This window comes from Acinonyx jubatus, chromosome B1 (genome assembly GCF_027475565.1).
Source record: "Acinonyx jubatus isolate Ajub_Pintada_27869175 chromosome B1, VMU_Ajub_asm_v1.0, whole genome shotgun sequence".
NCBI lineage: Eukaryota > Metazoa > Chordata > Mammalia > Carnivora > Felidae > Acinonyx > Acinonyx jubatus.
Genome location: NC_069382.1, coordinates 31,857,928 through 31,885,180, shown reverse-complemented (window position 1 = coordinate 31,885,180; position 27,253 = coordinate 31,857,928). Strand labels below are relative to the sequence as shown.

Sequence of the window (27,253 nt, the reverse complement as noted above, 5' to 3'; positions counted from 1 at the left end):
AAGGCCAGGCCGTTTCTAGCACGTTTATAATGATAAACAGCAGTCCCATCACACCTCCTCTTGGTTTCTGGTTCCGCTTTCAACTCTTTCGGCCAGTTTTTGTAGTATATATGCTTTTTCATTTCCAAAGAACCGTGCTTCTGTTACTTGATATTTCCATTTGCATTTTTGTTTCGTAACTGCTTCTTACGGAAGATAAGGATTTAACTCTCTTACCCTCCCCACCAACCACACATATACCTGTCTGTGCCGAAGAGAGATCTCCCAGTATAAATGCAATATAATTTCTTTTAAAAAGTTATTACCTAGATGATTGGGTCTATGTAGGAGAAACAGCGGATGCTGTGGAATGTCCTTTGATTGCATTTCCTGTCTTGAATAATGTTTCTCTAGAGGTGTCTTCTTTACGTGGTGCTCTGTGGACCTGCTTCTTTTTCAGATCCAGACTTCCTGACAGAAGTATTTAGCTCCTCCTCGTATGTTCAGACAAACGAGATGATTCTGCAGCTCCACTCATTTTCCTGGATTTGCTCATCATGGAATCTTCTGCCTTCCTGCTTCATCCTGGACTGGTTGCTCTCCAGTCCAGTTCCAAAGCTTCTTTTCTGAGCTCGCGATCATCTGTATCGGGGTTAGAAAAGTAAGAATAAGAAGCTAGTAGGTACCAGCAGAGCTAGGGATAATGGGCGTGAGTGTATAAATACAGGTTAACACAGCCATTGATTTTGACCTCTCTGCCTGTTTTTGAAGGCACGCGTACACATGGGCACCTTCAGTTCCAGTTCTGGCATCTCAGAGTTCATCCTAGTTTTTTCCCCTTTCTTATAACTCCCTTCCAGAGTAAGAAACCTGGCTTCCAGTATTAATATCCCAGGAAATTATTATAGTTACCGATTTCATCAGTTCCGCGGTATGGAAATAATCTGTCGCGGTTACCACACCTTCTCCCTCACAGAGATTCTCCTCAGCCTATCCTCTCTCTGATAACTCGGATCATTTCACCATTCCCCATCCCCACGGCCTGGGCATGGATGCCCTTCTCTTCACCTTCTTGCAGATCCCCCAGTCCCCATGGATGCGTACTTTGTTCTGCCTGGGCTCTGACACGCCCTGCCAGTCTGGTCCCTGTGTGGATGGCCTCCCCCACCCCCCTTGCAAATGCCTAAATTGCCCTGTCCTACGAAATGGCTCAGGGTTTACTTGTTCAGGAAGGGAAGCAGAAGGGCCAAGATACATGTCCTGAATCTGCCTCCCATTCCCCAGTGCTTTCCTCCTTTCAATCTCCCTATCCCGAAGAATTAATTGTAGCCACTCCGTTGCTTAAACCCAGCATTTGAATGCCCTTGAATATTTGCCTTTCATCCCTTGGGTCATGGCTGTTCCCAGCGAAATCCTGAGCAACGCCTGTTGATTCAAAATGGGTCCAGCATCTTTTCATCTCTCCCCATTTTCACTTTACCTACTAGTCTCCTCCCTGATGTTCCTCTTTCCACTATGTCTCACCTCCCACAGTCCATTCTTATGTGAGAGCCAGCATAATGTTTTAAAAGCATAAGGCATGATGATGTCATTTAGAACCTTCCGATGGCTTCCCATTGTGCTTAGAAAACAAACGAAGTTCCTCCATGGCGTGTGATAGCTCTGACGATCGATCCTGGCTGCACATCAGCATCACCCGAGGATCTTTTTAGAAGCGCTCGGCTTGGGTCCCACCTGCGTCCAATTAAATCAGAATATTTGGGATGTGGCTCAGGCATCGGCATTTTAAAAATTTCTCTGGTAAATCTAATGGGCAGCCAGGGTTGAGAATCATGTCTCCCTCGGACTACCTTCTAATTGCCTTCTCCCATTTTATGACTGGTTCCATTCCGATTCTCTCAAGGAAAGCTTGATCACCTTATCTAAAGTAATGTACCATGTTACTAGTCATCCCCTGCCATGTTCCTCTCCTTGAACGCTTCTCAGTACTGCCATTATATGAGGTCATCTTATTTCTGTATTTTTATTTTTTGTATCGGCGTAGATGATGTATACATCTACGGGATAAAAGAAGCAACTTTGCCCGTGGAATTTGGAACTCTCAGGCATGTTCGTTTCGGAGGGGACGGATTTTTATCCTGGATTGGGGCAGTCCCAGGAAAACAGAAATGACTGGGTGCCCGAATGGAAGAACCACCCTTTCTGGAATCGCTTTTGGTGTTCACCATGGTTGTCAGAAGCTCTTCACCCCCCCCCCCCCCCGCCCTGCTTTTGTTTTCTTGAGGTGTGATTGAAGCACAACATTTTTTTCCAGGTGTACAACATAACAATTCCATATCTGTGTTTATTGCAAACTGTTCATCACAGTAAGTGTTGTTAACATCCATGAGCACAGTAGTTGCGAAACCCTTTTCCCTTGTGATGAGAAGTTTCAAGACTTACTCTCTCAGCAAGTTTCAAATACTCAACACAGTATCATTAACGATGGTTGCCCTGCTGCACATGACATCCCCGTGACTTCATTATTTTATAACTAGAAGTTTGTACCTTTCAACTCGCTTCACGCATTTCGCCCTCACCTCCACCCCCTGCGTCCGGGCAACCACCAATCTGTTCTGTGTATTCACAGGCTTGCAAACTCACTGTTTGAGACTGACATTTCACCTACGTATAGGTAAGACTAGCTCTCTGGCCTCACCATCCTCAACATTCTCTCCATTTTAATAATGTACTAATTTAAAAAAAAAAATTAATGTTTATTTATTTTGGAGAGAGAAAGAGAGAGTGAGTGAGTGCAAGTGGGGGAAGGCCAGAGGGAGAGAGAGGGAGGGAGGCATAGAAACCGAAGCAGGCTCCAGGCTCCGAGCTGTCAACACAGAGCCCGATGCGGGGCTTGAACTCACAAACCGCGAGACCATGACCTGAGCTGAAGTCAGACGCTGAACTGAATGAGCCACCCAGGTGCCCCAATAATGTCCGGATTTTAGGGGCGCCTGGGTGGCTCCGTTGGTTAGGCGACCAACTTCAGCTCAGGTTATGTCCTCGCGGTTCGTGGGTTCGAGCCCCGCTTCTGGCTCTGTGCTGACAACTCGAGCCTGGAGCCTGCGTCGGGTTCTGTGTCTCTCCCTCTCTCTACCCCTCCCCTGCTCATGCTCTGTGTCTCTCTATCTCTCAATAATAAATAAATGTCAAAAGAAAAAGGAATTTTTTTTAAAGTAATTTTAAAAAGCATCCAAGATTCTCACCACTTTACTCCTGAATCACAGCTGCTCGTTTGATGTAGCCTTCGCTCTTTGCATTGCGATGCATTTGGAAGCCTAAAAGCATACCGTATTTACCTGTGCTTCTCTTGTCTTAAATATTGGGATCAGTTGGAAAACGGTGTTCTTGCTTATTTATATCCCTTGCAGGTATTAGCAGGTGAACTTACGGAGTCCTGACAGTGACACGAAAACTGCAGAGAGAGGGTACTGTGCCGCCGCCGAACACCAAGCAAAATGAACGTGCTACAAATTCAGTGTGATAATTTCGTGCCTTTAGTTGGGGGCTGGACGCAAACCACAATTCTAGAGAAGATTTAGGAGGTTTAAAAAAAAAAAAAAAGGCTTTCAGAAATGACGGGTTTAGAAAGCATAATTCTGTGATGAACGGCTGCACAAAAATACTGTTTACAGAAGTACAGAGAAATTCCTCTCTGACAGTGGAGCAAAGTCCAAACGGTTCCATCTCGGTTTGGTAGGACACAGGGCGACGAAAAGTGCTTGGAAGAGACTATTGTTTCTCAGCTTGCCTGCCCCTCCCCCACGCCAGGATGAGGCTGAAGCCATTGACTGAGGCGAAGGCATTGTCCTGTGGCAGAAAAAACCAGCCAGTGATGTCTGGCTTGGTGTTCTAGCAGCTGGCTCTCTTGTGCCCTTTGGCATCCTAACTTGGGAGCAGGGTTTCCTGTTCAAATATCTTTTTCCCAACCTTGGGCCCTGATACGAACCTGGAACGCTTTCACAACATAGGACCCTATTCTTTCCCGTAAAAAAAGTACAGCCGAATCCTTTAAAGGTTTGAATGCTGACAGCTTAGAAACTTGTGAAAATGTTGTTAACCCTGTGCTCAAATTCAGCTTTCTTCTTGCAGTACACCCGGAACAGATTGTGCGTCTGTTTTCTGGGCGATTTCGCATGGAACAAATTACAAGAGGGTTCTAGAACCCTGTTGGCAGATGCCTGAAGCTTTAAGTACGGTTTGCATCTACTCACTGTATGTATATGGCTGCTTTACACATATATTCCACTTACAGCCGGGGTTACTTAGGCAAGATGACCAGCTTGATGCCTGATGGGCGTGGGGAATGAGGAAAATCATTACAGTAAATTACCTCTAGTAGGTGTCCAATAAATATTTAATGTAAGTTATCTGTTGATGGACAGATTAAATTGTGTATTCCCTCTACCAGATAGAGGGTAGAGAAGCATCCATTGGTGTATGTGTATTTATTGAAATTTGTATAAAGAAGTGAAAGCCTTTATTCAAAGCCTCATCAAGCAAACAATTGTTTTTTTCTATTGTTGGGGGTGTATATAGCATTGCCAAGAATTGTTTAAAACATTGTTTTACGATTTGTTTGTTTCAACTTTTTTAGGTGCAAATGTTTGTGTATGTGAGATGTGCTATTGCCATTTAAAATTGTTGTAGAGGGGTGCCTGGGTGGCTCCGTCGGTTGAGCGTCCGACTTTGGCTCAGGTCATGATCTCACGGTCTGAGTTCGAGCCCCACGTCGGGCTCTGTGCTGACGGCTCGGAGCCTGGAGCCTGCTTCGGATTCCCTGTGTCTCCCTCTCTCTGCCCCTCCCCCACTCATGCTCTGTCTCTGTCTCATAAATGAATAAACATTAAAAATTTTTTTAATTGTTGTAGAATAGTGGTTCTTCACCTGAGAATTTAGATAAGAGAAAGACTATATAAACTATTAAATTATTTACTTTATTTAGTAGTGTAGGATGACTTTTGAATTTATACATATTGATGAAAGTCTTATTCATTCATGCAAAAACAATGAATGACTAAGGTATTAAGATATTATGAGGTTGACCTGCCTTCCGTCTTGTTTTGTTGTTGTTGTTCTATCCTTTCTCTAAAGGAGTGGAGCTGAGTCATGATTCTATTTGAATTCTAAATCCTTTACCTATGGAGAAAATAAAGCTCTCATATAGATCTAAATTTTGGCCGTGTAATAAACCCAAACTGCACTTTTTCTAAAGAGTCTGCCAATTGCCCCCTGGATTCCAGGCCAATGTTCTGATAGAATAGGAGGATGTGTATTGCTGATATCTTTATATTACCTCGGATAACATAAAAGACTGTTTTCTTATGCCCTGACAGGTTGGTACAGAGGATATACCCTCCAAAATAAATCGAAAAAGGTATGGTTTATCATTCCATTTTTAACTTGAATCTGTCTGCTAGTTTTGTGTTACTCATTTTCTGCTCATTGCTGTCTCTAGACCTCGTTTGTGTTCTCTGTGATGGTTCTTCTTTAGGCCTGAGAACACATTCTCTGACCTCAATGTTTAGGTGAAATGGCACAAGTCCCATTGGCCGTATTCCTACCTGCCACCTCAGGGATAGAGGCCAGAGGTGAACTCACACACTGTGTCCCGCATTTTGCTTTCTGTCCCTCGAGCTAAAAAGGGTGGTGATACAGTGACATGGCTACTGTTGGCTGTCTCCTTCAGGGGGACCCGTGCTTCTTCTTAATCCTTGGGCTCCAATGCTTACGTCCCAGAACTAAAGCGTCCCCCCATTTCTGCTTGATTCTATCCTTTATCACAAGATGGATAAGCCAGCCTCGTTGTTTCGAAACCGGGAACCTCCCAACCCCAGTAATACGTCATGAAATCAACTTAGTGGGTTATTAACCATCGTTTTCCAAGAACCAAGACTCTGAAAAGTAGAAAAGAAAATGGAACACTGTGACAAATCCTGTTGCATGCAACTTTTGTTTGCGGCTCGTACGTTTATGTATTTTCTGTATCTTAAATTATATTTTATGTATAGTTAAGTACCGGGTTGCCATGAGAGTGTATCTCATCGTGGGCAGAGAGTTTGAAAAATACTGACCCTAGCAGGTTCCTGTACCCAGTGCCAAAACTACTCATCAGCAAGCCAAAGAAAATCTATTAGTTATGTTAATACCCCCCTCAGTTAATTTTAGGTCTGGTCAGTGCTTTTCCTTTGACGCAGCACCCTCTGGAGCCCATGGAGTCAGCACTTTGTTTTGAAAGAGCAGAGTTGATAGGGCCATAGTATTTCCCAGTTAGTTCACATGCAAAATAGCTCATTAGGAAAGGGGGAAGAGAAACATTTCAGATTTTATCATTGAAGTGAACAAAACAAAACAACAACAACCCAAAACCCACAGTTCTTATTTTTCAAACACAGCATGAGATACAAGTAATCTGGGCACATAACTCTCAAGAGAGCTCAGCGCGTAGAGAAGCCCCTTTCTGCGAAGTGTAGGGCATTAGAAACCACTGTTTTGGTCAGGCTTTTTGTATATTTGGCTTTTATGCCATACGCAGTATTTTCACACACACACACACACACACACACACACACACACACACATGCATTTTGTTAACTTTGACCGTTTCATAATCTTCCAAAATAAAGGAGTATTTGCTCATAACACGAGTATCAACTCCCACAATTTTGGTTCTTTTTACCCCGCCCCAAATCCTGATGCTGAATTTTTCTGCCCATAGTTTGATTCTTGTGCCACATGTTTTCATTTCCAGCTTAACTATTTTCATTTAATCTCTTGCTGACTTTAAGTTCTCCAGACCTTCAAATAGGGATGTATGACAGGGATGTTCTTGTGTGAATGAAAGCATGATAAGACTAAATCCAAGAGCTTCCGTCCTTTTAGGATCTTTGTACTCGGTTTATAGACACTCCTGCCGCTTGGTATGGGGTCAGCCCTATCAGTGTTTATTTTATTCACAATTAGAGCAAACGATAGTTCTTTCTCTTTTTTTTTTTTAATTTTTTTTTTTTTAACGTTTATTTATTTTTGAGACAGAGAGAGACAGAGCACGAACAGGGGAGGAGCAGAGAGAGAGGGAGACACAGAATCCGAAACAGGCTCCAGGCTCTGAGCTGTCAGCCCAGAGCCCGACGTGGGGCTCGAACTCACGGACCGTGAGATCATGACCTGAGCCGAAGTCCAACGCTGAACCGACCAAGCCACCCAGGCGCCCCAAACGATAGTTATTTCAAAACATGATTGGAGTTAACAGTTTTGAAGTTCTGAGTTTATTAAAGAGCAAGAATACTTGTGCCACTTAACCCCCAATCTTTAAAAAAAAAAATGCTAACTTAAAAAAAATGAGCCAAAACCCATTCTCAGATATGGTCATATGAACTTAAAGAACAAACACAATTCTTGATTTTTAACTGGTGATTGTGAATCATGTTGAAACAAGCTCCCAGACCACACTCTCCCCTTTCAGAGAGTTACAGAATGTGAGGATCCTTTTTGCGCATACACGACCGCGGCTTCTAAGGCATCCTGTGTGATGTCCTAATAGATCAAAATCCGTCTTAACTAGTGCCCTTGTCGTCTTTGAAGAGTGAATGGAGTGCTTTGCTAGGATCTAAATGACAAGTTCCGGGTGTGTTTTTCAGTTTTTTTTTTTGTCTTCATTTTCTTAAAATCCTTAAACTTTAATTTTTTTTTTTTCCTTCAACGTTTTTATTTATTTTTGGGACAGAGAGAGACAGAGCATGAACGGGGGAGGGGCAGAGAGAGAGGGAGACACAGAATCGGAAGCAGGCTCCAGGCTCCGAGCCATCCGCCCAGAGCCCGACGCGGGGCTCGAACCCACGGACCGCGAGATCGTGACCTGGCTGAAGTCGGACGCTTAACCGCCTGCGCCACCCAGGCGCCCCAAAAATCCTTAAACTTTAAATCTCAGCCTTATGAAGAATGATTTCAGGAAGAGCTTCTTTTAAGTCGGTGATAATTCAACGTTGCATTTCAATGAAATGGGAGGACTAACAAGGACCTGGCATTTACTTGTTGATTTTTAAGTTGAAGTATCTTCTTGGTGAACTCCAGGAAGAATCTAGGGAATTCAGATAGCCGTCATGAATTATGTTGAGCTTCTGACTCCCTTTCATTAAGAGATCCAGCCTATTTGAAACACCCTTCTAATGCTGTTCTCCTGCTTTTGACGGTCTTTAGGGGAGGAACTCTTTGAAAGGCCTGTTATTTTAATGGAAATTCTGGGTGTCATTTATCAGCCAACCTAGCCATTTAGAGCAGTGATAAAATGAGCTTGTGGTTTTACAAACTGAAGAAGCCAAGAGCTTTGCAGAAACTGATTATTGATCCCGGCATGATTGTGGAAGTGTGGATAAGGGCAATATTTAGAAAGTCATTATTTTTTATTTTATTTTATTTTTTTTTTTTACTGAAGTGAGTTAAGTTGCAATGAGAAAGGAAAGCCAAAAATGAGATAGGCTTTAAATCAGTAACCTATCCCCCAAGTTTATCCTGCCTTTTTTTTTTTTTTTTTAAGTTTATTTATTTTGAGAGAGAGAGAGAGAAAGTGGGGAGGGAAAGAAAGGGAGAGAAGGAATCCCAAGAAGGCTCCGAGCTGTCAGCGAGGAGCCCAATGCGGGGCTCAAGCTCATGAACCGTGAGATCATAACTTGAGCTGAAATCAAGAGTCGGACGCTTAGCTGACTGAGCCGCATAGGGGCCCCATCCTGCCTTTCTGTGTATCGGATGGGCATAGGAAAAGTTCTAGAAGGCTCAGATTTACCAGAGCAATCAAATGGCCGTAGGTGGGCATATGCCCTCATGGAGGGAGGATGCCTACAGAGAACAGAGTGGTAATGCAACGAAACAAATATTCTGTTAACAGGAAAACCATCAGGTCTGTAAATTTAGCATAAGTCATCTGCTGGTAGTCTGCTTAGATGTTACAAAATAAGTCACTGTTTTTATTTCACATGCTTCTGTCTTTGATTTGGACTTCTCCCAGTTATTGGGAGGAGACCAGTCATCAGATTACGAATGCCCCAAAATTTTAGCTGGTCCGTTACCCTCCTTGATGAGAAAAATCTGCTGTGAGGATATTCCTTGGGATTAGCAGTGTTACATCGCATTTTAACCTACAGATATGGCTCCACGTAACTATTGCTTTAAGTGATTCATCACTTGCTAACTTCCCACTCCCCGTTTTTGTTTGTTTTTAACCATTTGATCGGTTTCCCAACATGACTTTGAGTCCTTCCTCTGTGAGGAAAGAGGTCAGTGTCCCCTTGCTCCTGTGTGTGTTCTGGGGCTGCTCAGTAACAGACTGGCGTGGTACTTTCTTACTTAGACACCCTGTGGAGGGGAAGGTAATGTACTTGTTTGGGGGTTCTTCCTGCCTGGCAGGAAAGGATGGCCATTCTGCCTTTGACTCAAGCAGTGGCAGGATCTCTCCTGCCATCACCACTTGTGGGAACAGCTCCACCTCAGATTTTCTTGCTGTTTCCTGTCTTGTTGACAGAGGGCTAAAATGGAGAAAGAAGAGTATTATTCAGGCAAACATAGCACACGAAACCGGACACCACACTGACCCCAGTGGTCGGTCACTGAATGCATTAAGGATCGCTGGGTGCATACACGTCTTTGACCCGGTCCCCCAGGTAGGAGGATATTCCTCTCCCACCTTTGCGGTCAGCCACTCCCGACACAGGACGTGTGCGCCTGCCGGGTCGCACTGACCTTTGCAGGTGCTGGGCTGGGAGCAGTTGGGCCAGTGGTTGCCCATTAAATGAGCTCTTTTCCGACTTCTACTGGTCTGGCGTGCACACTGCCCTTAAAACAAAGAGCAGCAATGCCTTTTTCAGATAGCAGTTTCTCCATTTCTTGATGAATGTATCACCCAGTTTAAACAATAGAAGCCGCTGGCATTTAGGAAGACTCAGATCCATGACCTGCTTTCTGGTGGTTAGATCTGATCTTCGCTTCTTCAGTTTCTACTGATTGGTTTCCAGTCTTTCTCTGGGGTCCGTCTGGGCCTTGGTTCTCCCATGGGCAGTGTCACAATAGCGATGGAGAATCGCCCCTTAGGAATACAGAATGGAGAGCCATTTGAGACGGGATAATTAGAACTAATTGATTTGGGGCACATTTGGTTTAAGTAAAAGTGCTGACAGGGATTGTTTTAGAAAATCACTGTAATTTTATGGGCCACTAAGTACATAGCCCTCCATGTCACTAATTATGTGAAGCCATTTAAAGGGAAGCATTTCATGGTACGATCTGGAGGGTTTAAGGATCTCACTGTGAAAGTCCTTGACATTACTGCGGCCCTGAGCTGACCCGGACATGTTTGCCTGCCCACTGGGGAAGCATCTCTCCTAGGCTCTGGGAACCCAGCTCTTAATTTCTGTCTTTTCAGCCATGCTTTCGTTTAGGTGTCAGTCAGGATGGTTGGCCTCCCGCAAGCCTGGCCGCAAACTCTAGCCACTGTCCAGGCATCCTGTTTCTTCCTCATTCATTCCTGATGCCCTCTGTGCTCTTTACGCTGAGATTCGTATAGCCACGTAACCAAAGTTCTTCTCTCTGTAGGGGATTTTCCCTGAAACGTATATCCATTTGAAGGAGGCAACCGTGGAAGACCGAGGGTAAGTTCCAATTCCAGGAAGGCTCCTAGAAGTTGGTGAAGATGTCAAATTATCATTAAAGAGTTTCTTTTGCGCAGGATTTCTCTCTTCTCATATGAGAGGGAAGCGAATAAAAACCTTTTCCTGACGTGGTTCTTTCTGTTACAATTGTTCCTCCCTGGCATCCTTCCCTAGAATCCTAAAGACGGGCAATGAATGAATGAAGGGCCCTTACCTTCCTTTTGTGCTGTCTGCTCACTGAGTGTTTGCGTGCTCATGTGTGCACATACGTGAAGCTTTGGCACTCTTTTGCGGGTAAGATCTGAGAGCCCCCAGTTTGTCACCCTTGGGACAGAGATGGGCAGGCTGCATCCCTACAGTAACCAGCACTAAAGCTTAGACAAGTCAGGTAGCCGCACTGCACCTTGGACTTTTCCAGTGCAGATTGGGGGCGATAAATCTGGCCCTACGTTGGTTGAGCTTAATGTAAAATTATGAAACAATGTGTCTGAACGTGGCCTGCAGATAATATCCATCAAGTTTTGGATGTTCTTATTTTTCATCCACCCTGCCATGTGTCCTGGAAAGTACTTCCTCTGTGGCCAGTAAGAGGAGTAAGACGCTCGGCCTGAAGTGGAAGAGAGAGACACGGTGTGGTTGGTGAGCCCAGGGGCCGGAGAGTTAAGGAGGGAAGGAGAGCCTGGCATCCCAGGGCTCATAGAGAGTGGAACGGATCAGAGTCACGCAGGCTCAAGGCATCAAAGGACAGTCTCAGTCGTAAGTTCTGCATCCGTGTTTTATAGATGAGAGGTGGAGACATGCCCCAGTTCACACGGCTACTTTTCAGTAGCAGAACCAAGGCTGAAAACCAGGCGTCCTGCCCTTCCAGAGAAGCTTCCTTCCAGTGGGCCATCCCTGGGGAAGCCTCCATTGGCACGCTGGCGAAAGGGCACGCAGGGAGGCATGATCCCATTAACTAGGGCTGACAGGTAAAAATGCAGGGTGCCCAGGTGAAAATCAGATAACAACAAGTACTTGTTTACAGTAAATATGACCCAGGTATGTCATGAGTCATACTTGTACTAAAAAAATTATTTTAGATTATATTATATATATGATATATCATATATTATATTATATATGTTGTATATACAATTATAACGTATATATCATATATTATATAATATATATGTATATATAATATATATGATATATACATATATATCATATATAATATATATTGTATATACAACATACATTATATAATATACGATGTATAATATAATATATATTATGTAATATAACATGATATATAATATATATTAATATTAATAAATATCAATATATAATAACATAATATAATGTATAATAATATATAAAACATAATTATAATATATACTATAGGTGATATATTTATTATAATTATATATAATATATATTATGTAATTTATATATAGTAAATATTATAATTTTAATTATATAATTATATGTTTTATATAGTATATGTCTTATATGTATTACATATTACATATTACATATATAATATAATACAGATTATAGATTATAGATTATTTTAATCTGTCTGAAATCCAAACTTAACTGGGCGTCTTGTAGTCTTAATTAAGTCTGGCAATCCTACCACTATTTGCCATTTGTTCGCTTGCCCTTACTCTCCTTTTCTCCTTTTGCTCATCATAAAAATAGCAGAGGATTGATGGAATAGATATCGGGCCCGCTTTGTTGTAAGTCTCCTGTGAGCGAGTGAGGAGTTTGGTTTGTATGCGTTTTCAGTGCAGCGAGGCAGCAGATAAGAATCCTGAGCATCACTTCGTAAGAGAGCACTGCCTCGGTCCCTAGCAGCAGGTCCTGGTTGAGGTTACAAGCCCCACGACCCCTGTGCCATGAACACTTCACCCTCTCTCCCTAATGAAACGGTTGCTTGGCAGAACGAGCTAAAATACTGGCTTTGGGGCTTCCATCCCTCGGAATCACCGAAGCCAGCAGTGGCTGATAACCATTGCTCCTGTAACGATCCGAAATGGGGCAGTCCAGGCTGGGCCATGGGTCCATCTCATTGCAGAAATGATTCCTTTTGAGAGCTGTAGTGGTAAGGTCCTTCTCTTTCCCTCAGATGCCTAGGGGTAATAAAGTCTTCCAAACAAATTTCCCCACAACGGGTGAGTTTTGTCTTGTCTCCAGCCTAACCAGCCCCACTCCCGTCTTTGACCTGTGGGGAATATGACCTCTGTCAAGAAAAGCAGGGATGACCGACCCAGAGTAACACGAGCCTCTGTCTGGTTCTCTTTAGGCAGCACGAGACCGTGATCCCTGGTGAGCTCCCACTGGTGCAGGAGCTCACGTCGACCCTGCGAGAATGGGCTGTCATCTGGCGCAAGCTCTATGTGGTGAGCTTTCCCCGGGTCTTGAAGCTGGTGGCGTTATTTTCTGGTCCTGTCTGTTCTGCTGCAAGGTGTCAGCAACATATGAGCTCTCTGCATGGAGTCGGGTGCAACCATTGTTGTGTTCCGTTGTATGGAACCCCCCGTACCTCAGCCAGAAACCAGAGGATGGGGAACACACTGATGGAGTCCATAAAAAGAGAGTGAGGGAGTGAGAGCATGAGTGGGGGAGAAGGGCAGAGAGGAGGAGAAAGATAGACAGACAGAGAGGGAGAGAGAAAATCTCAAGCAGGCTCCGCACTGAGAGTGGAGGGCTCTATCCCATGACCCTGGAATCATGACCTGAGCCAAATCAAGACTTAGGCTCAACCGACCAAGCCCCCCAAGTGCCCTGTCTTTTTTATTATAGCCGTGCTAGTGTGTGTAAAGTGTATCTAACTTTGGTTTTGATTTGGTGGCCGATGACAGTGAGCATCTTTTCATGTGCCTTTTGGTCATTTGGATATCTTCTTTGTAGGAATGTTCGTTCACGTATTTTGCCCATCTTAAAATTGTGCTATTTGCCTTTTTATGATTGACTTGTAAGGACATTTTGTCTCTTGTCAGAGATATGATTTGAAAACTCACTCTGTGGGTTGTTTTTTCCCTTTCTTGATGGTACTCTTCGACGCACGAAACTTGTTAATTTTGAAGAAGTCTGATTTTCCCATTTTTTGGTTCTGTTGTTTGTGCTTTTGGTATCCTAAGAACCATAGGGTGTTATAAATACAGGATCTTGTTGTCTGCTTCTTTTCCCAAAATTTATGCCTTTTATTTCTTTTTCTTGGTCTTTTGCACTGGCTGGAACCTCTCCTACAATGCTGAATAAAATTGGTGAGAGAAAAAGAAAAAGGTCCGTATAATGGACCATACAGTGGTTGATAACTGTCATATTCTCATTGTCCTGGGGTAGGGTCATTGATGACACGAGATGGTGGAAGGAACAGTAGAAACGCTCTTAGCCTTTTGATGTGTAACCCAGTGAATAGGAATTTGTCAGTGTTTCACCGCCCAGCCGCGTGAGGACTCCCGTAAGGGTGGCACACGGCAGCCAGCGTACCTTACCGACCCCCCGCAAGTTAAGTGGTATTAAGTCACGGTCTTAAGTCTTCTCTTTGAGGCCAACTCGAAGGACTATTTCTCTCGACAGTGGTTTGACCTCATAGTGCTGGTTAGATACACTAGTGCAATGGGAAATTACACAGGAACCAGCCCATTGTCTCCACGATAAACCATAATCACAAGTTGTGTGTAGGTTTGCAATCAGGACGAGGTAGATGTGACCTTTAATATTGGGCTGAGAACACCCGGGGGCAGCTGTCTTGCAAGAGGCCAGGAATGTTCAAAGTCCCCGGGGAAGCAAGTTTGCATCTGTGTCCCACACCAGGAAGCTCTTTCCTTGACATCGGAATGCACAAATATCCTTTGCTGACGTTCCCTCTTTCTTGGAGACCCGGAGGTAAGTGAGCGTCACTAGGTCCTGCCTCCATTAGTATCTTTCCCGGCTGACCGGGAATTCTCACGGTAAAAGCTTATTCTCTCATTCGATGCATGCATGAGTGCAGTGAGGGAGGAGACTGGACCCGATGTCCTGGAAGCCATTCTCTTTCCTTTATGTGACTTTGTTTATTTAGGGTTTTGTTCAGTCATGTGTTGACTCTTCATTTGAACTCTCAAAAGCCAGTCTTAATAACTTATGGAGAACACCTCCCTCTAGACCCTTAATATTAAAAACAGTAATCAGAAGCTCATTCTAGCATAACTTCTAAGAGTTAATGTATGATTTCATTTCCATCCTGGGCTGGTGTTACCCATGATGGATCACAGCAGCAGAAATCACCAACCCCTTCTGTGGACAAGCACAGGATTTTTCTCTGCCTGCCCATCTTTCAAGGCCTAGTTCAAGTTCATTCTTCCTTATCTAAGTGTGGCTTCTAACCACACCAATCCATAACGTTTCTTTTTGGACCGCTGGAGCACTTACTGAGGCCATCATCCGGCCCTTAGGGCATACTGCATTGTAATGCCAGTGATCTTTTGATCTCTTTATGTGTAATTGAGGGGTGAGCTACCTGTAGGTTCTTAAATCAGGAACTCCGGGAGGACAGACCTGCCCTTTTAAGCCCATTGGCCGACATCAATCATTCGATATGTCTGTTGAAAGCACTCTCTGGTTCTGGTTAATTGACCAGTTAGTGTTGGATGCGCAACAAGTTTGATAGATGAGAATTGCATATACACGGGTTACTGCCTTAATGCATTCTTTCTGGAAATTGGTGCGTGGTGACACGTACCGGATAATTAGTACGGTGAAATGAGATCTTTAACGTCGTAATGTCAGAGAGTGGAGAATATGGACGCGGTCGACTTTCTTTCTGGTTGAGACACAACGCTTGTGCTCACTTCATTATCTGTGTCTTCCACATGTTTACAGGTGAATCTACCATGTTGATTGTTGGTAGAAATGATAAATAAGTGAACTAGGGAGGAAGAAGTCTGATTCGTGTATTTGGGCTTCCAGAAACCCGTACTGCTTAAATGGTGGTAAGCCCAGGGTGAAGATTTCCTATGTGGGCGTTTCACTATTTAATAGCAGAAAGAAAGAGAGAGAGAGAGAGGAGAAAGAAAGAGAGAAAGAGAAAAGAAGGAAGGAGGGAGGGAAGGAAGGAAGGCAGGCAAAGAAAATAACTTCTGTCTTCTCTCAGAGGACAAGATTAACTTTTCCTCTCTTAATATTGACAGCTAATAAGGTAATCATTTTGCTAATTGTGAATATTTAAAAATGTCTTATAGCTGCTATAGGTGACTAAAACATGTTCATTGTGGGAATCTTAATCAATTGATAGGGCTCAGCAATCTGCTTCTGCTTTTGATATTTGCTTGTTCATTAAAATATAATCCACTTAAGGGTGCCTGGGTAGCTCAGTCGGCTAAGCATCTGACCCTTGATTTCAGCTCAGGTTATGATCTCATGGTTAGTGAGTTCGAGCCCTACATCGGGCTCTGCATTGACAGTGTGGGGCCTGCTTGGAATTCTCTCTCCTTTTCTCTTTCTCTCTCTCTCTCTCAAGATAAATAAACTTAAAAAAAAAAAAGTTAAAAAAAAATAAGCCACTTAAAATGGGTTCATTATTAATCATGACTTTCTTTTCTTCCTGTTCCTTCCTAAAATATTGACAGTTCGCTTCAGGCAGAATTTCTGAATTCCTTTCTTAAAAATTTGTGCATCAAAGTAGCAAACCTCAAATATTACGCTTTACTGGAAAAAAAGGTAAAAGGACCCCAAATCTGTAGTTTTCACCCCTCCCCATCCCACCCATAGTTTTATCAGTGTTTTTGATTTTTCTGATTCTGTAAAGTCTTTCAATTTGTGTAAAGATAAATCTGGATTTTACTAATCCACATCAATACTTATATTTTTCTTTGCATTTCCTCCTTCAGACTTTTGAGACCGGGTGTTCTGTTTGATATCTGTAAAGATACTTGTGGAGTCTTACAACATCCATATTTCTCTACAGCACATTTACTGGTTCTCTCCTTCTCAGTCTGTGCTCATGAGAAATTATGGAGTAGATCCAGAGTCTTGTATGAGAGGAAGGTGCCATCCACTAACCAGTATAAGCCCAGCCATGTAGACACAGGTAATTCTAGACAGGGAAAACATTTGGATAGCTGTGATTTATTTTTAGCAGTCACACTGTACTCTTGTGAAATAACCATAAATATGTTTTAAAGGTTTCATTGAAGAGAGGGGAACCCACTCGTCCAAAGCCCAGAGAAAAAAAACGATGACAACCCACATGTGCCTTCTTTTCTTTCCCATTTAATTGTCTTTCCTGGTGATGGCGGTTTTATGCTTTGGGGAGAAAGCAGGCTGTGGGAGACAAACCCTGGGCTAGAAATCGGGAAGCTTGGCCCTGCACTGCCTGGCTCTTAGGCAAGTCACTTGACGTCTCCAAGCATCATCTGGATTCTGCCCCTCTGTGAAAGTGACGTAAAATCTGCCTTGCTGACTCCATGGAGTTGTGAGGGCATGAAAAGAGATGGCAGCTGTGAAATCATGGGGCAGACTGAACATCCGGGACTTTGCAGATATCATTCTTGCTGCTGTCCTAGCTTGAAATAGTAGCCTCTCTGGACGTCCTCCCTCTGGGCAGCCTTGACTTGGCATCCCTCTGACCCAACTCAGAGTCTCTGAAGCTCCCTTGTGTGTGCCCCCTGAGCCCCCTCTCCATCCAAGGCCACTTCTTTTGCCTTGTGTTATCATCTTAGGCGGGGCGGCCTTGAGCACTCAGTAACCAGGCTGTTCCTCACTGCAGATAGTGAGCCTCTTTCGTGTAGACTCAAGTCTGGGAGGCACGGATCACTCCAGAAATGCAAAGGGAAGCATGCCAACGCAGAGTGCAAATTCCCCACAGTTTCTGGCTTCGTCTACGCCGCTGTTTCTCCCCTGGAGCCTGTCTAGTGGGTGTGTTTTCAGTGGTGAGTCAGGAAAGGGGGAAACATTGTGAATGAGGAGGTGGTCGCCTAGTGAAATGGCAAGATGGTGGACGCTGGGGTCAGATAGGTGACCAGTTCTTACGTTCTGGTTTGCACCCTTACTTGGTATGTACTTTTATATTCAGGAAAAACAAAAACAAAAACGAAAACAAAAAACAGCAAACCCAGTAATTGTTACCGCAAACAAAGAAACTGAAACAGAAAGAACTCAGATCCTGAAGGCAGGGATTTGGGTCCAGGGTATGCCAGTAAGCTGATTCTGCAGGCTGAGACAAGTCCTTTGACCCCTAGGTTTTATTTTTCTTACCTAAAATGGTAATTACATATTACATACCCCTTGCACGCTTGCTGTAAGGGTTCAGTAGGATAATCTGTATAAAACTCCCAGGACACCGCCTGGCACTTTGTCATCAAAATGTGACAGCCCCCAATATCCCCTTACAGCACTGCTTCTGTGGAATTCTGCCCCCAAGTCGTTTCAGGGTGCTCTCCAACTTGGGGCTGATGAGTGGGCTCCCTTCCAGCTCTGTGCGAATTTAAACACCCTCGGTCAGTGGTTTCACACGTATTCTGTCCATTCTTCTCTGCGGCATCTCAGGGTCATTCGTTCTCCCCAGCCTGGGAAAGTACATCCAGTGAGCTGAACTTCTTTCCTTTCTAGCAACACATCTTCCACTCGAGTTCCTCCAGCCGCAAGGGCGGACGCCTGTGCATTGATTTAAACATCACGGGACTATGGTGATACCCAGGTGTCCCTTTTTCAGTAACAACCCAGCAACACTTCTTGAATCCGTGTGGATCTATACCCCACGCTCTAGTCCATTTTCTCAACCAATAATCAGGACTTGAAAACTGACAGGTTAGGGTGTATTTGTGGGGACAGATGGATGGAAATTTTTGAAAGAGGTACCGTCCTGGAAATTCTGAGATATTTGGTGATGGTGAACATACTCTAGAACTTCTCCCCTCCCGAGATTTGGCTACGTGATACTCCCCAGCTTCCGGTTGGAGAAATGGTTCAGTGAGTGTTGGTCAGCCGGCCTGATTGGCCCATACAATTTTGGGAGGCTGAACCTAACCCTTCTTCCCCACAGAAAAGAAATAGGAGACAAGCCTGGTGGTGGGTAGAAGGTGGTTAATGCGTGATGTAGAATCGCGTGAACATAATTGCTAAAATGTAGCTCATAGAAGGGACTGATCTCTCATTTAAAATTCGCAGTGCGATAAAACCTTGAGCTGCTCTGTATGTAGTTCTGCAAAAATCTGGAGCGGAGCAAGTGCCCAGAGCTGAGGTGGGCGCGGGGAACTTGCCAGACACAATGGATCGCCTTTCTTCCCATCGTTGCATATCCACGCAGATTAAAGCTACTCAAGTCTAATCTTTCTGAACTGGTGGTTATTACTGGCTGCCGGGGCACATGCTCTGAAGTGTAATTAAGCTCGGTCCCATGGTTGGAAGCCAGCGTCTGATTGCTTATTACCAAGGACAGAAAATTCCCATAGAAAACTGTGTCTCGTTTTCAGGACATTTCATCTGCAAGCCCTTCTGGGGCGTGGCTCTCTCGCGCTACTTCCTGCGGCACAAGATTGCCTTCCTGGAACCTGGTCTTGAAAAATGAAGCCTTTGCTAGTCAGGCAGAGCCTTTTTCTGGGAAAGAGAAGAGGCCTCGCTAGCGTGGAGAGAAAGAGTATCTGGGGCCCCGTGGGTTCCCATTCGCCCAGAGAGCAGAGTCCGTGCAGCATGAGGACGCCCAGGAGCCAAGAGGCCACTCCAGACCCCAGGAGTTATAGACACTGGGCAAAGCCAGGAGAGTCACGGCAGAGAGATCTACCCGGGTGGAATTCGATAGAGCGTGTGAGCCCATCAGGAGTGAGATGGTCAGAGTCGGATACGGTCAATCAGGAAGTTGCTTAGAAGAGTAATTAAGTTTAACATCTCGGCCATAGACTCACAGACGCTCATCCCCGGGAATGGATCCCAGACCCAGTCCCTTTGTTTTACAGATGGGCGTGTATCTCAGAGGGAGTGATTTGCCCAAAGTCATTTCGCGAGCCAGTGACAGAATTAGAAGTCGTGACCAAGTCCCCATACCTTCTGTCCAGCGCTTTGGCCTCGGAATCAAAATCGGCACAGAAGGGGGGAAAGGCTGGTGGACAGAGGAGCTATTCCTTTGCCGATGGAGAGGTGGAGGACCAGAGAAAAGTCTTTGTCTTCTGCATTCTTTGGGAAAGTGACTAGAAGCCAGGTTTTCTGACACCCAGGGAGGTGGCGTCATTGTCTCAGTGGCCCCTAGGATTTCTAAAATACTCAATGGGGGGCTTCTCTATCCCTGCCACTATTGAAGGCAAAGCTGTTTTTTCTTGCGATTTTGTTTTTATCTCTAGAAATTCTTAGAGAGAGAAAGAGCATGCGCGAGAAAACCATTCATAATAGACATGTAAAAAGTGAGACCTTCGAGATCTCCAAGCAAAAAAGAGGGAGAACTTCTAAGCAAGGGCAGGAATGCCTATATTGTCTGGTCGGAGACTATTTTGAGTTCTCTATTTCACGCAGCTGTACCTGAAATTCAAATCAGAGTGTTGTTTTACATCTGAGCTGTCAAAATTCATTCTTGAGTCACTCCTGTCCCAGGATTGTGCTGATTTTTGCAGAGAGGATCAGAGAGATTGTTAAATAAATTCCCTGCTCTCTTAAATTATGTGACAGCGCAGCTAGTGCAAAAAAGGCTGGGGTGCCTGGGTGGCTCACTTAATCGTCCGACTTCAGCTCAGGTCATGATCTCACACCTCACGAGTTCGAGCCCCACGTCCGGCTCTGTGCTGACAGCCTGGAGCCTGCTTTGGATTCTGGGTCTGTCCCTGTCTGTCTCTGCCCCTCCCCTGCTTGTGCTCTCTCTGTCTCTCAAAAATAAGTAAACATTAAAATAAAAAAAAAAAAGGTTGGGATTAATGATAACAGAGAAGGTACTCTGCAACAGGCAGGCTTGGGCAGTGTAGGATTTAGGAAAGAAGACAGGAAGAGGTGTGTGAAGGCAGAACAGGTGGAGATTCGGGTCGTTGGCTCAGGGGCTTGTGGGGAGGGTTCGGTTTTCTTCTCACCTGGCCTCACGGGCTTCCCCAAGAACCCGTAAAGTGTCAGGGTCCAGCTGTTGCCCAGAGCATCCGACTTCGAACAATTTCAGAAATGTGGCGAGGAAATTCACGTCCGTAAAGTAAATGGGGAAGTGGCTTCCTTTGGTGTGTTCCAGCTTGTCTATTCAGAATTAATTGGGCACAGTGAATCACAGAAGAATGGCTGTCTTCATCCTTCTTTTGGGGGGGGGGAACTTGGCAAAGAAGGCTGATATGGACAGGTAATAATTAAATCGCCCCGGATAGTGTCTGATATCATTGAGACCAAGAACTTGTGAGCATGTGCCACAAAGCACTGTCTCTCAGAAGGGATCCCCTGAGTCTGAGCGCTTTATTTTTTTATCATAATACGAGAAATAATATCTTCGTTAGAATTTTTAAAAACCCACCAAAACAGCTAAGTAAGAGTAGACAAATAGGTTGCAAGAAAGAAAAAAAGAAAAAAAAAAGATCCCTTTCTTGCCCAGCAGCTTTGAAAGGCAAAATTTTACAGCCTCAATTTCTCATTCCTTTTGTGAAGTTGAAAGACAACGGGATGGCAATATTTTATATAGAATTACGTGGGGAAAAAAACCAGGGTTTTTACCTTTGCTTATTAAAAATGAAACTTTTTAAAGTCTCATCTTTATGCTTTTCAAAAGACTGACTGATGAGAAAGAGGCAATTCAGAAAATGCCAAAAGCATGAGAGGTAGGTAATTGCAAAATGTTAAGCAGGTTTCGCGTTCTGTATTTTTCGGATCCATAGTGTTAATGGAGCATATAAGCCAGTTCTTCGACTCTCTCCTTAGTGTTCTCACAGGACATTGAACTTCTTTTAGGGCTTTTATCACACTCTGCTAATCTCACTGCTGTCTCCCCCTGTCCTGGCCCGACTTCTGCACCCAGGGCTCTTCGCTCTGTGTTTGCTCTTTGTTCGGGAGTACCTTGGGTGTTTTCAGTATCTTGACTGTACTTGATAACTTGCCCAGGAATCTGCCCCAGGGATTGTTGTAGAAGAACATCACAGAAGAACATACTGTACAGCCATTGACAATTTTCTTTGTGTATGTGTGTGTGTGTGTGTGGGGGGGGGGAGTTGCATTGTCTTTACAACAGATAAAAATAGTTCCTAGAATTTGAAAATGTATAGTTACATAAATATATCATGACTTTTCACCTATAAGTAAAAAAGAAGTGATTTCGTAGTATTTATGGGGTGATTGGAAGTGTGCAAGTTTTTATTTTAAATAAACATTTGAAAAGCGATCCACAAAACGGTTTTGTTTGATGACTGTATCTCAAATGTCTTCCTTCTCCCATGTACACCCTATCATATTTCAACCATTTAGTTTTCTTCTGGCACTTTTCATAATTTAAAATTATCTCGTGTGTATATAAATATTCTATGTTCATTATTTATGTAAATAATATTGTATAAATAATTGATATATATTATTTACATATAATCATATATTAATCATTTAGATAAAATCAAGGTCTTAATGGCTTGGACATCAATCAGATACTTAAAATGATAGAGGTACATATAATTAGTTAGTCATAAGTTCGTTTGGTTCAGGTATAGAAGTTCTTACCGAAGCCCAGAATAACGGTTTAATTATTGTAGGTCTAACAATTTTTGGGATGGTCTAACAGTTTTATGGGGACTTTAAATAATATTTTCCATTTTACTTTCCATTATCCTTTATCTCTGATATGACAGTTCTTTCTCCATCCATAATTTACTTATGTGGCACATTTTATAGAACGCCCACCCTACACCAGCTCCTAGGGATACAAAAATGAACAAGCTCCTCGTCCTGTAGAAGCTGACTGTCTTACGAAGAGAGTCAAATGGGCCAGGATGGCCCAGGTTCTGAGTGACGTGATGAGAGTCAATCCCAGGAGCAATGGTAGGGATAGCCAGCCCACAGTTAGGGTTTCAAGCAAGAGACTTCTAAGTTGAGACCAAAGAAGTAAGAATTAGCAGTTGGCGGAGCTCATAGCGTGTGAGGAGGTGTGAAATGGGGGGGAAGCTTGGGGGGAAGAGAGAAAAGGGGTTCCAGGTAGAGGAAGTACCATATTGAGAGGGTCTGGAGCACTCCAGAGAAATGGGCATAGCTTTTAATGGGAGGAGTGTAGATTTTTGAAGTAGAGATTGGGGCAAAATGTAGCTGGGACTGTGGGCAGGACCCAAGATAGGAGGGAGTTTACAATGTGATTGCTGTGTCTGGAAGACAGAGGAAATCCCTGGAGGGTTGAAAACAGAGGTAGGACATGGCTGAACTTAGGGTACATGGGTGATTTGACATGCGTTAAGAATAGTCATCCATTCTACACTGGCTTCTCTGATTCGAAAGTTGAAATAGGGTAGGGAGTGGGCGTGGCCTAGAGCAAAGCCATCCCTATTTTTAAAAGATCCCTTTGAAGTTCACAACTTCACGGCAAAACGAATGGCTTCAGTAACACCTTATAAAGTCAGAGCTGAGTCAAAAGATATTTCCATCCTCCATCACACCTTCATATTTTTGTTCTTTCCTCCGCCTCACTTTCCCATCCTAGAACAACAAGGTCACACTTTTCCGCCAGCTGCAGCAGATGACCTATAGCCTGATTGAGTGGCGGTCCCAGATCCTGTCTGGAACGCTCCCCAAGGATGAACTGGCAGAGCTCAAGAAGAAGGTCACAGCCAAAATTGATCACGGGAACAGGTAAATGAGGAATGAGTTCGCTGAGGACTTGGAAAGAGATGGGCGCATTCATGCTAAGGCCATACCTTGCCATCAGCTTTTGATCTTGGAGTTGTCGAAGAATAATGCTTCCTGCCCTCTTTTTCGCGTTGGAAGGCATTTAATTTTGTTGGAAAAATTTGGCAGTCCCTTCTTAGGCCAGACCCTGCGCTTGGATGTGTGTCAGGGAGATGACAGATGATCAGGGAAGAGGAGACTTCCCTGCCAAACAGACGGAAAGAGACAGCACATCGGAAGTCCCATTTTGTGAGGCCTGGGACCGTATCAACTTTGATTCCAACAGTGGATTTTAAATCTGCATCAGATTCATTCTCTTTCTCCCCATGCTCCCTAACTGGGACTGTTGTTTGCAGTGTATGAAAACCAAATTTACAAGAAGAGTAAACCATATTTTTAGCCTGTTGATTAGGTCTCCAGTAACCTCCAAAGAGTTTATCACTTCATTAATCTTCCGATTAGCTCAGGCAGATACATAGGTTCCAGACATTACCGACCTTATGAAAGTGAGAAAGCCGCCAGTTCATGAGTTCATGTGGTCTGGGGTTCATTCTCCTGACCAGCTCCTTTAACAAGACAGGGGTGGTTCCTTCATTAGTTTTGTTGATGATCTCTTTGCCTTTTAGTTTCATTTTCTACATTTCTTCAACTTGTGCATACATGATTTTTCTCCCCTCCCCTATTACCCTATTTCTCCAACCTCAGGACTCTTGGATCTACTTCTGAGACCTGTCAAAATACAGCTCATTATCCTATGTACTTAACTGTTATAGGCTCAGACAGCTGTATTCAGAAATAGCTGGGGTCAACAGAGCATACAGGATTCAGGTTCAATCATTATTTGAAATCTGCTGTGTACCCTTCACATATATGACTTGATTCTAGCCCATTTTATGGTTAAAAAAAAAAGACCAAATGAGCTTAAGTGATTTACTTCCGAGTTACATAGGTCATAAGTGGGAAAGGCTAAATTTGAGCCCCAAACACATGATTCCATGTTTAAAAAAATTTTTTTTTAACGTTTATTTGTTTTTGAGACAGAGAGAGACAGAGCACGAATGGGGGAGGGTCAGAGAGAGAGGGAGACACAGAATCGGAAACAGGCTCCAGGCTCTGAGCGGTCAGCACAGAGCCCGACGCGGGGCTCAAACTCACAGACCGCGAGATCATGACCTGAGCTGAAGTCGGACACTTAACCGACTGAGCCACCCAGGCGCCCCACGATTCCATGTTTAAAGCTCCCTCCTTAGGGTTAAGAACGCACTGCTCTCTCGTCACTTGTCCATTCGCAGGACTGTAACCACAGGGGTTGTATTGCTAGTCACGTGCTGGGGGCATTTTTTCAAAAACAGCTATGGTGGGATAAGTCGGGTCCCTCCTTGCGCCTCTGCTGCCTCTGTATTTTTGAGTCTTGTGTGACTTGGGCCTAGAAGACTCTGATCATCAGCGTAGAATGTTAATGTCCCACAAACAGCTGAACATGCCTGCCTTCCCATTCCAGCCTTGAGTAGCAGTTCAAGAGATCAAGCCGCTTCGTCAGTGCCTCAGTGCTCAGTCTCTGAGCAGCTACCAAGACCCATGGCTCATGCATCTGGGTGGCCTGTGGGTCTGGCTGCCGTGGAAAGGAACCTGCCAGATTCAATCAGTTGATGGAGATGCTGTAAAACAGGGAGGAGGGTAATTAGACATGTTTGCTTTCTTCCCAAAGACTTGGCACATCTCACGGTGATCCCTCAGCTCTCTTGCTCTTTGAACATCCCTTCTCCCAAATTGCTGGTGCCTGGAATGTTCGCCGGGCATTCGGATAGCAGGATCTTGTTTCCACCACAGTCCCCAGCGTCTTGGAGCTGAGCAAAATGTTTCCTACTCCTGTGTGCCCATCGGGCATAAGAGCCTTGGTAGGGATTGTGCCGTGCGCAGACCGCACGGCTCTTAACGTTTTCTGTATAACACGCAGAGCTACAACTTAACATAGCCAGGCGTGTTTTTGTGGTGGTTGCTGTAGAAGAGCTGCTATTTGCCAGAAGTGCGCCAGAGTTTGCCAGAAGTGTATCTGGTATGTAACTAGACATACCGTGTTACGTGCTTTCCATGTTATCTCATTAAATTCTCCCCAACGATACTGAAGGGCGGGCAGTATTTACAGATGAGGAAGGCAGGGCTTCACAAAAGTAAGTAAGTTACCTGGAGTCATCTATTAAAGCCGAGACTCTAATCCTGATCTAAGTGACGTCGGAGCCCGTGCTCAGAGATAGGTTATGAGATTCCAGCAGCCGAGACCTACTTCATTGATCTCCTTTAAGACAGTCTTTTTTTTTGTTGTTTTTTTAATCTTTATTTTGGAGAGAGAGAGAAAGAGAGAGCGCAAGCAGGGGAGGAACAGAGAGAGAAGGAGACACAGAATATGAAGCAGGATCCAGGCTCTGAGCTGTCAGCACAGAGCCCGATGTGAGGGAGGCTTGAACTTGTGAACTGTGAGATCATGACCTGAGCCAAAGTCGGACACTTAACCTGACTGAGCCACCCAGGCACCCCAAGACAAGTCTTGAATTAAGGATTGTCCTCAACACTGAACTTTTTTTTTTTTTTAATGTTTTATTTTTAAGAGAGAGAGAGCGACAGAGCTTGAGCGGGGGAGGGGCAGAGAGGGAGGAGGAGACACAATTGGAAGCAGACTCCAGGCTCTGAACAGTCAGCACAAAGCCCTATGCAGGGCTCAAACCCACGAACTGGGAGATCATGGCCTGAGCTGAAGTCGGATGCTGAACCTGAGCCACCCAGGCGCCCCTCAACACTAAACTTTTAGGGAAATCCGGCAAAACCCCCAGATATTTGTGCATCGGTCCATCATTGTTCCTGTGCCAAACAATAGGAGATTAGGGAAAGAGACATTGGTCAGAGGGATCTGGTCAAAATCAGTGCCACTGTTGCTTTTCCTTTTGAGGTTCCGTGGAACAAATTACTTTGCGTATCATTCTATGAGTTTCGTTAACATTACCATAAGCGTTCTATCTCTTGTTACGTGGAGAGGAGGCAGAAATTGAAAGGCGAAAAGCCAAGGGAACGGTTCTTGTCTTGGTACCACCCAAACTTTCTAACTGTCAGTCCTCTGGGTTCTTTCCTGGGCTCTTCAGGAACGAGTCTGTTCTAAATGAGGAGAACCCACTGATCACTCCTTTCTTTCTAGAATGCTGGGATTAGATCTGGTGGTGAGAGATGACAACGGGAACATCTTGGACCCAGATGAAACCAGCACCATCGCCCTCTTCAGGGCCCATGAAGTGGCCTCAAAAAGGATCGAGGAAAAGATCCAAGAAGAAAAGGTACACGTCCTCCGACGTGCAGATGAGGTTTCATTTTTGCTTTTTGTTTTTGATGAAAGGGAGTCATTGACAACAAGAGGTAGAAACGTTTAGAAACTCATCCATTGCCGCGTTTGAAAAGCAAAAGAGGACAAAAAGAATGAGTCAGGGGTATACCTTCTGATATGGAAAGATCACAAAGATCTACATTAACAGACAAAGAGCGAGATGGAGAACAAGGTGTACAATATATTCATCTTTGTGTTTCAAAAAGGGATACACATACCACAGCATTTGCACATGCGTTGACTGACTCTGAAACAATAGACAAGAAGTTGATAATTAATGGTTGCCTCTAGGAAGGAGAACTGGGTGGGAGGGAGCCTTTGTACCACGTAACCTTTCGTATTTGGTGTATATAATACAATTTCCAAACGAAATAAAATCATGTTCAAAAAGAAAGCGTTTGAAAGATTTGAAAGTGACAATTGGACCTTAAACACAAATTGGAAAGGT

At 44.1% G+C, this 27,253-nt stretch overlaps 1 protein-coding gene across 4 annotated transcripts in view; it reads left to right on the top strand.

Annotated features, from left to right (window-relative positions):
- Positions 1-27,253, top strand: part of DOCK5 (dedicator of cytokinesis 5) — a 218,508-nt gene that overhangs the window by 75,196 nt on the left and 116,059 nt on the right. The window contains exons 3-7 of one of the 4 annotated variants that reach the window (XM_027077373.2): positions 5,355-5,395; positions 10,603-10,658; positions 12,946-13,042; positions 23,251-23,399; positions 26,623-26,758. In XM_027077373.2, the coding sequence (XP_026933174.1) occupies positions 5,355-5,395; positions 10,603-10,658; positions 12,946-13,042; positions 23,251-23,399; positions 26,623-26,758 (479 nt within the window). Of the gene's footprint in view, positions 1-5,354; positions 5,396-8,551; positions 9,675-10,602; positions 10,659-12,945; positions 13,043-23,250; positions 23,400-26,622; positions 26,759-27,253 lie in introns of those variants that run through there. The other 3 variants (XM_053216413.1, XM_053216412.1, XM_053216411.1) reach the window with 3 other exon arrangements.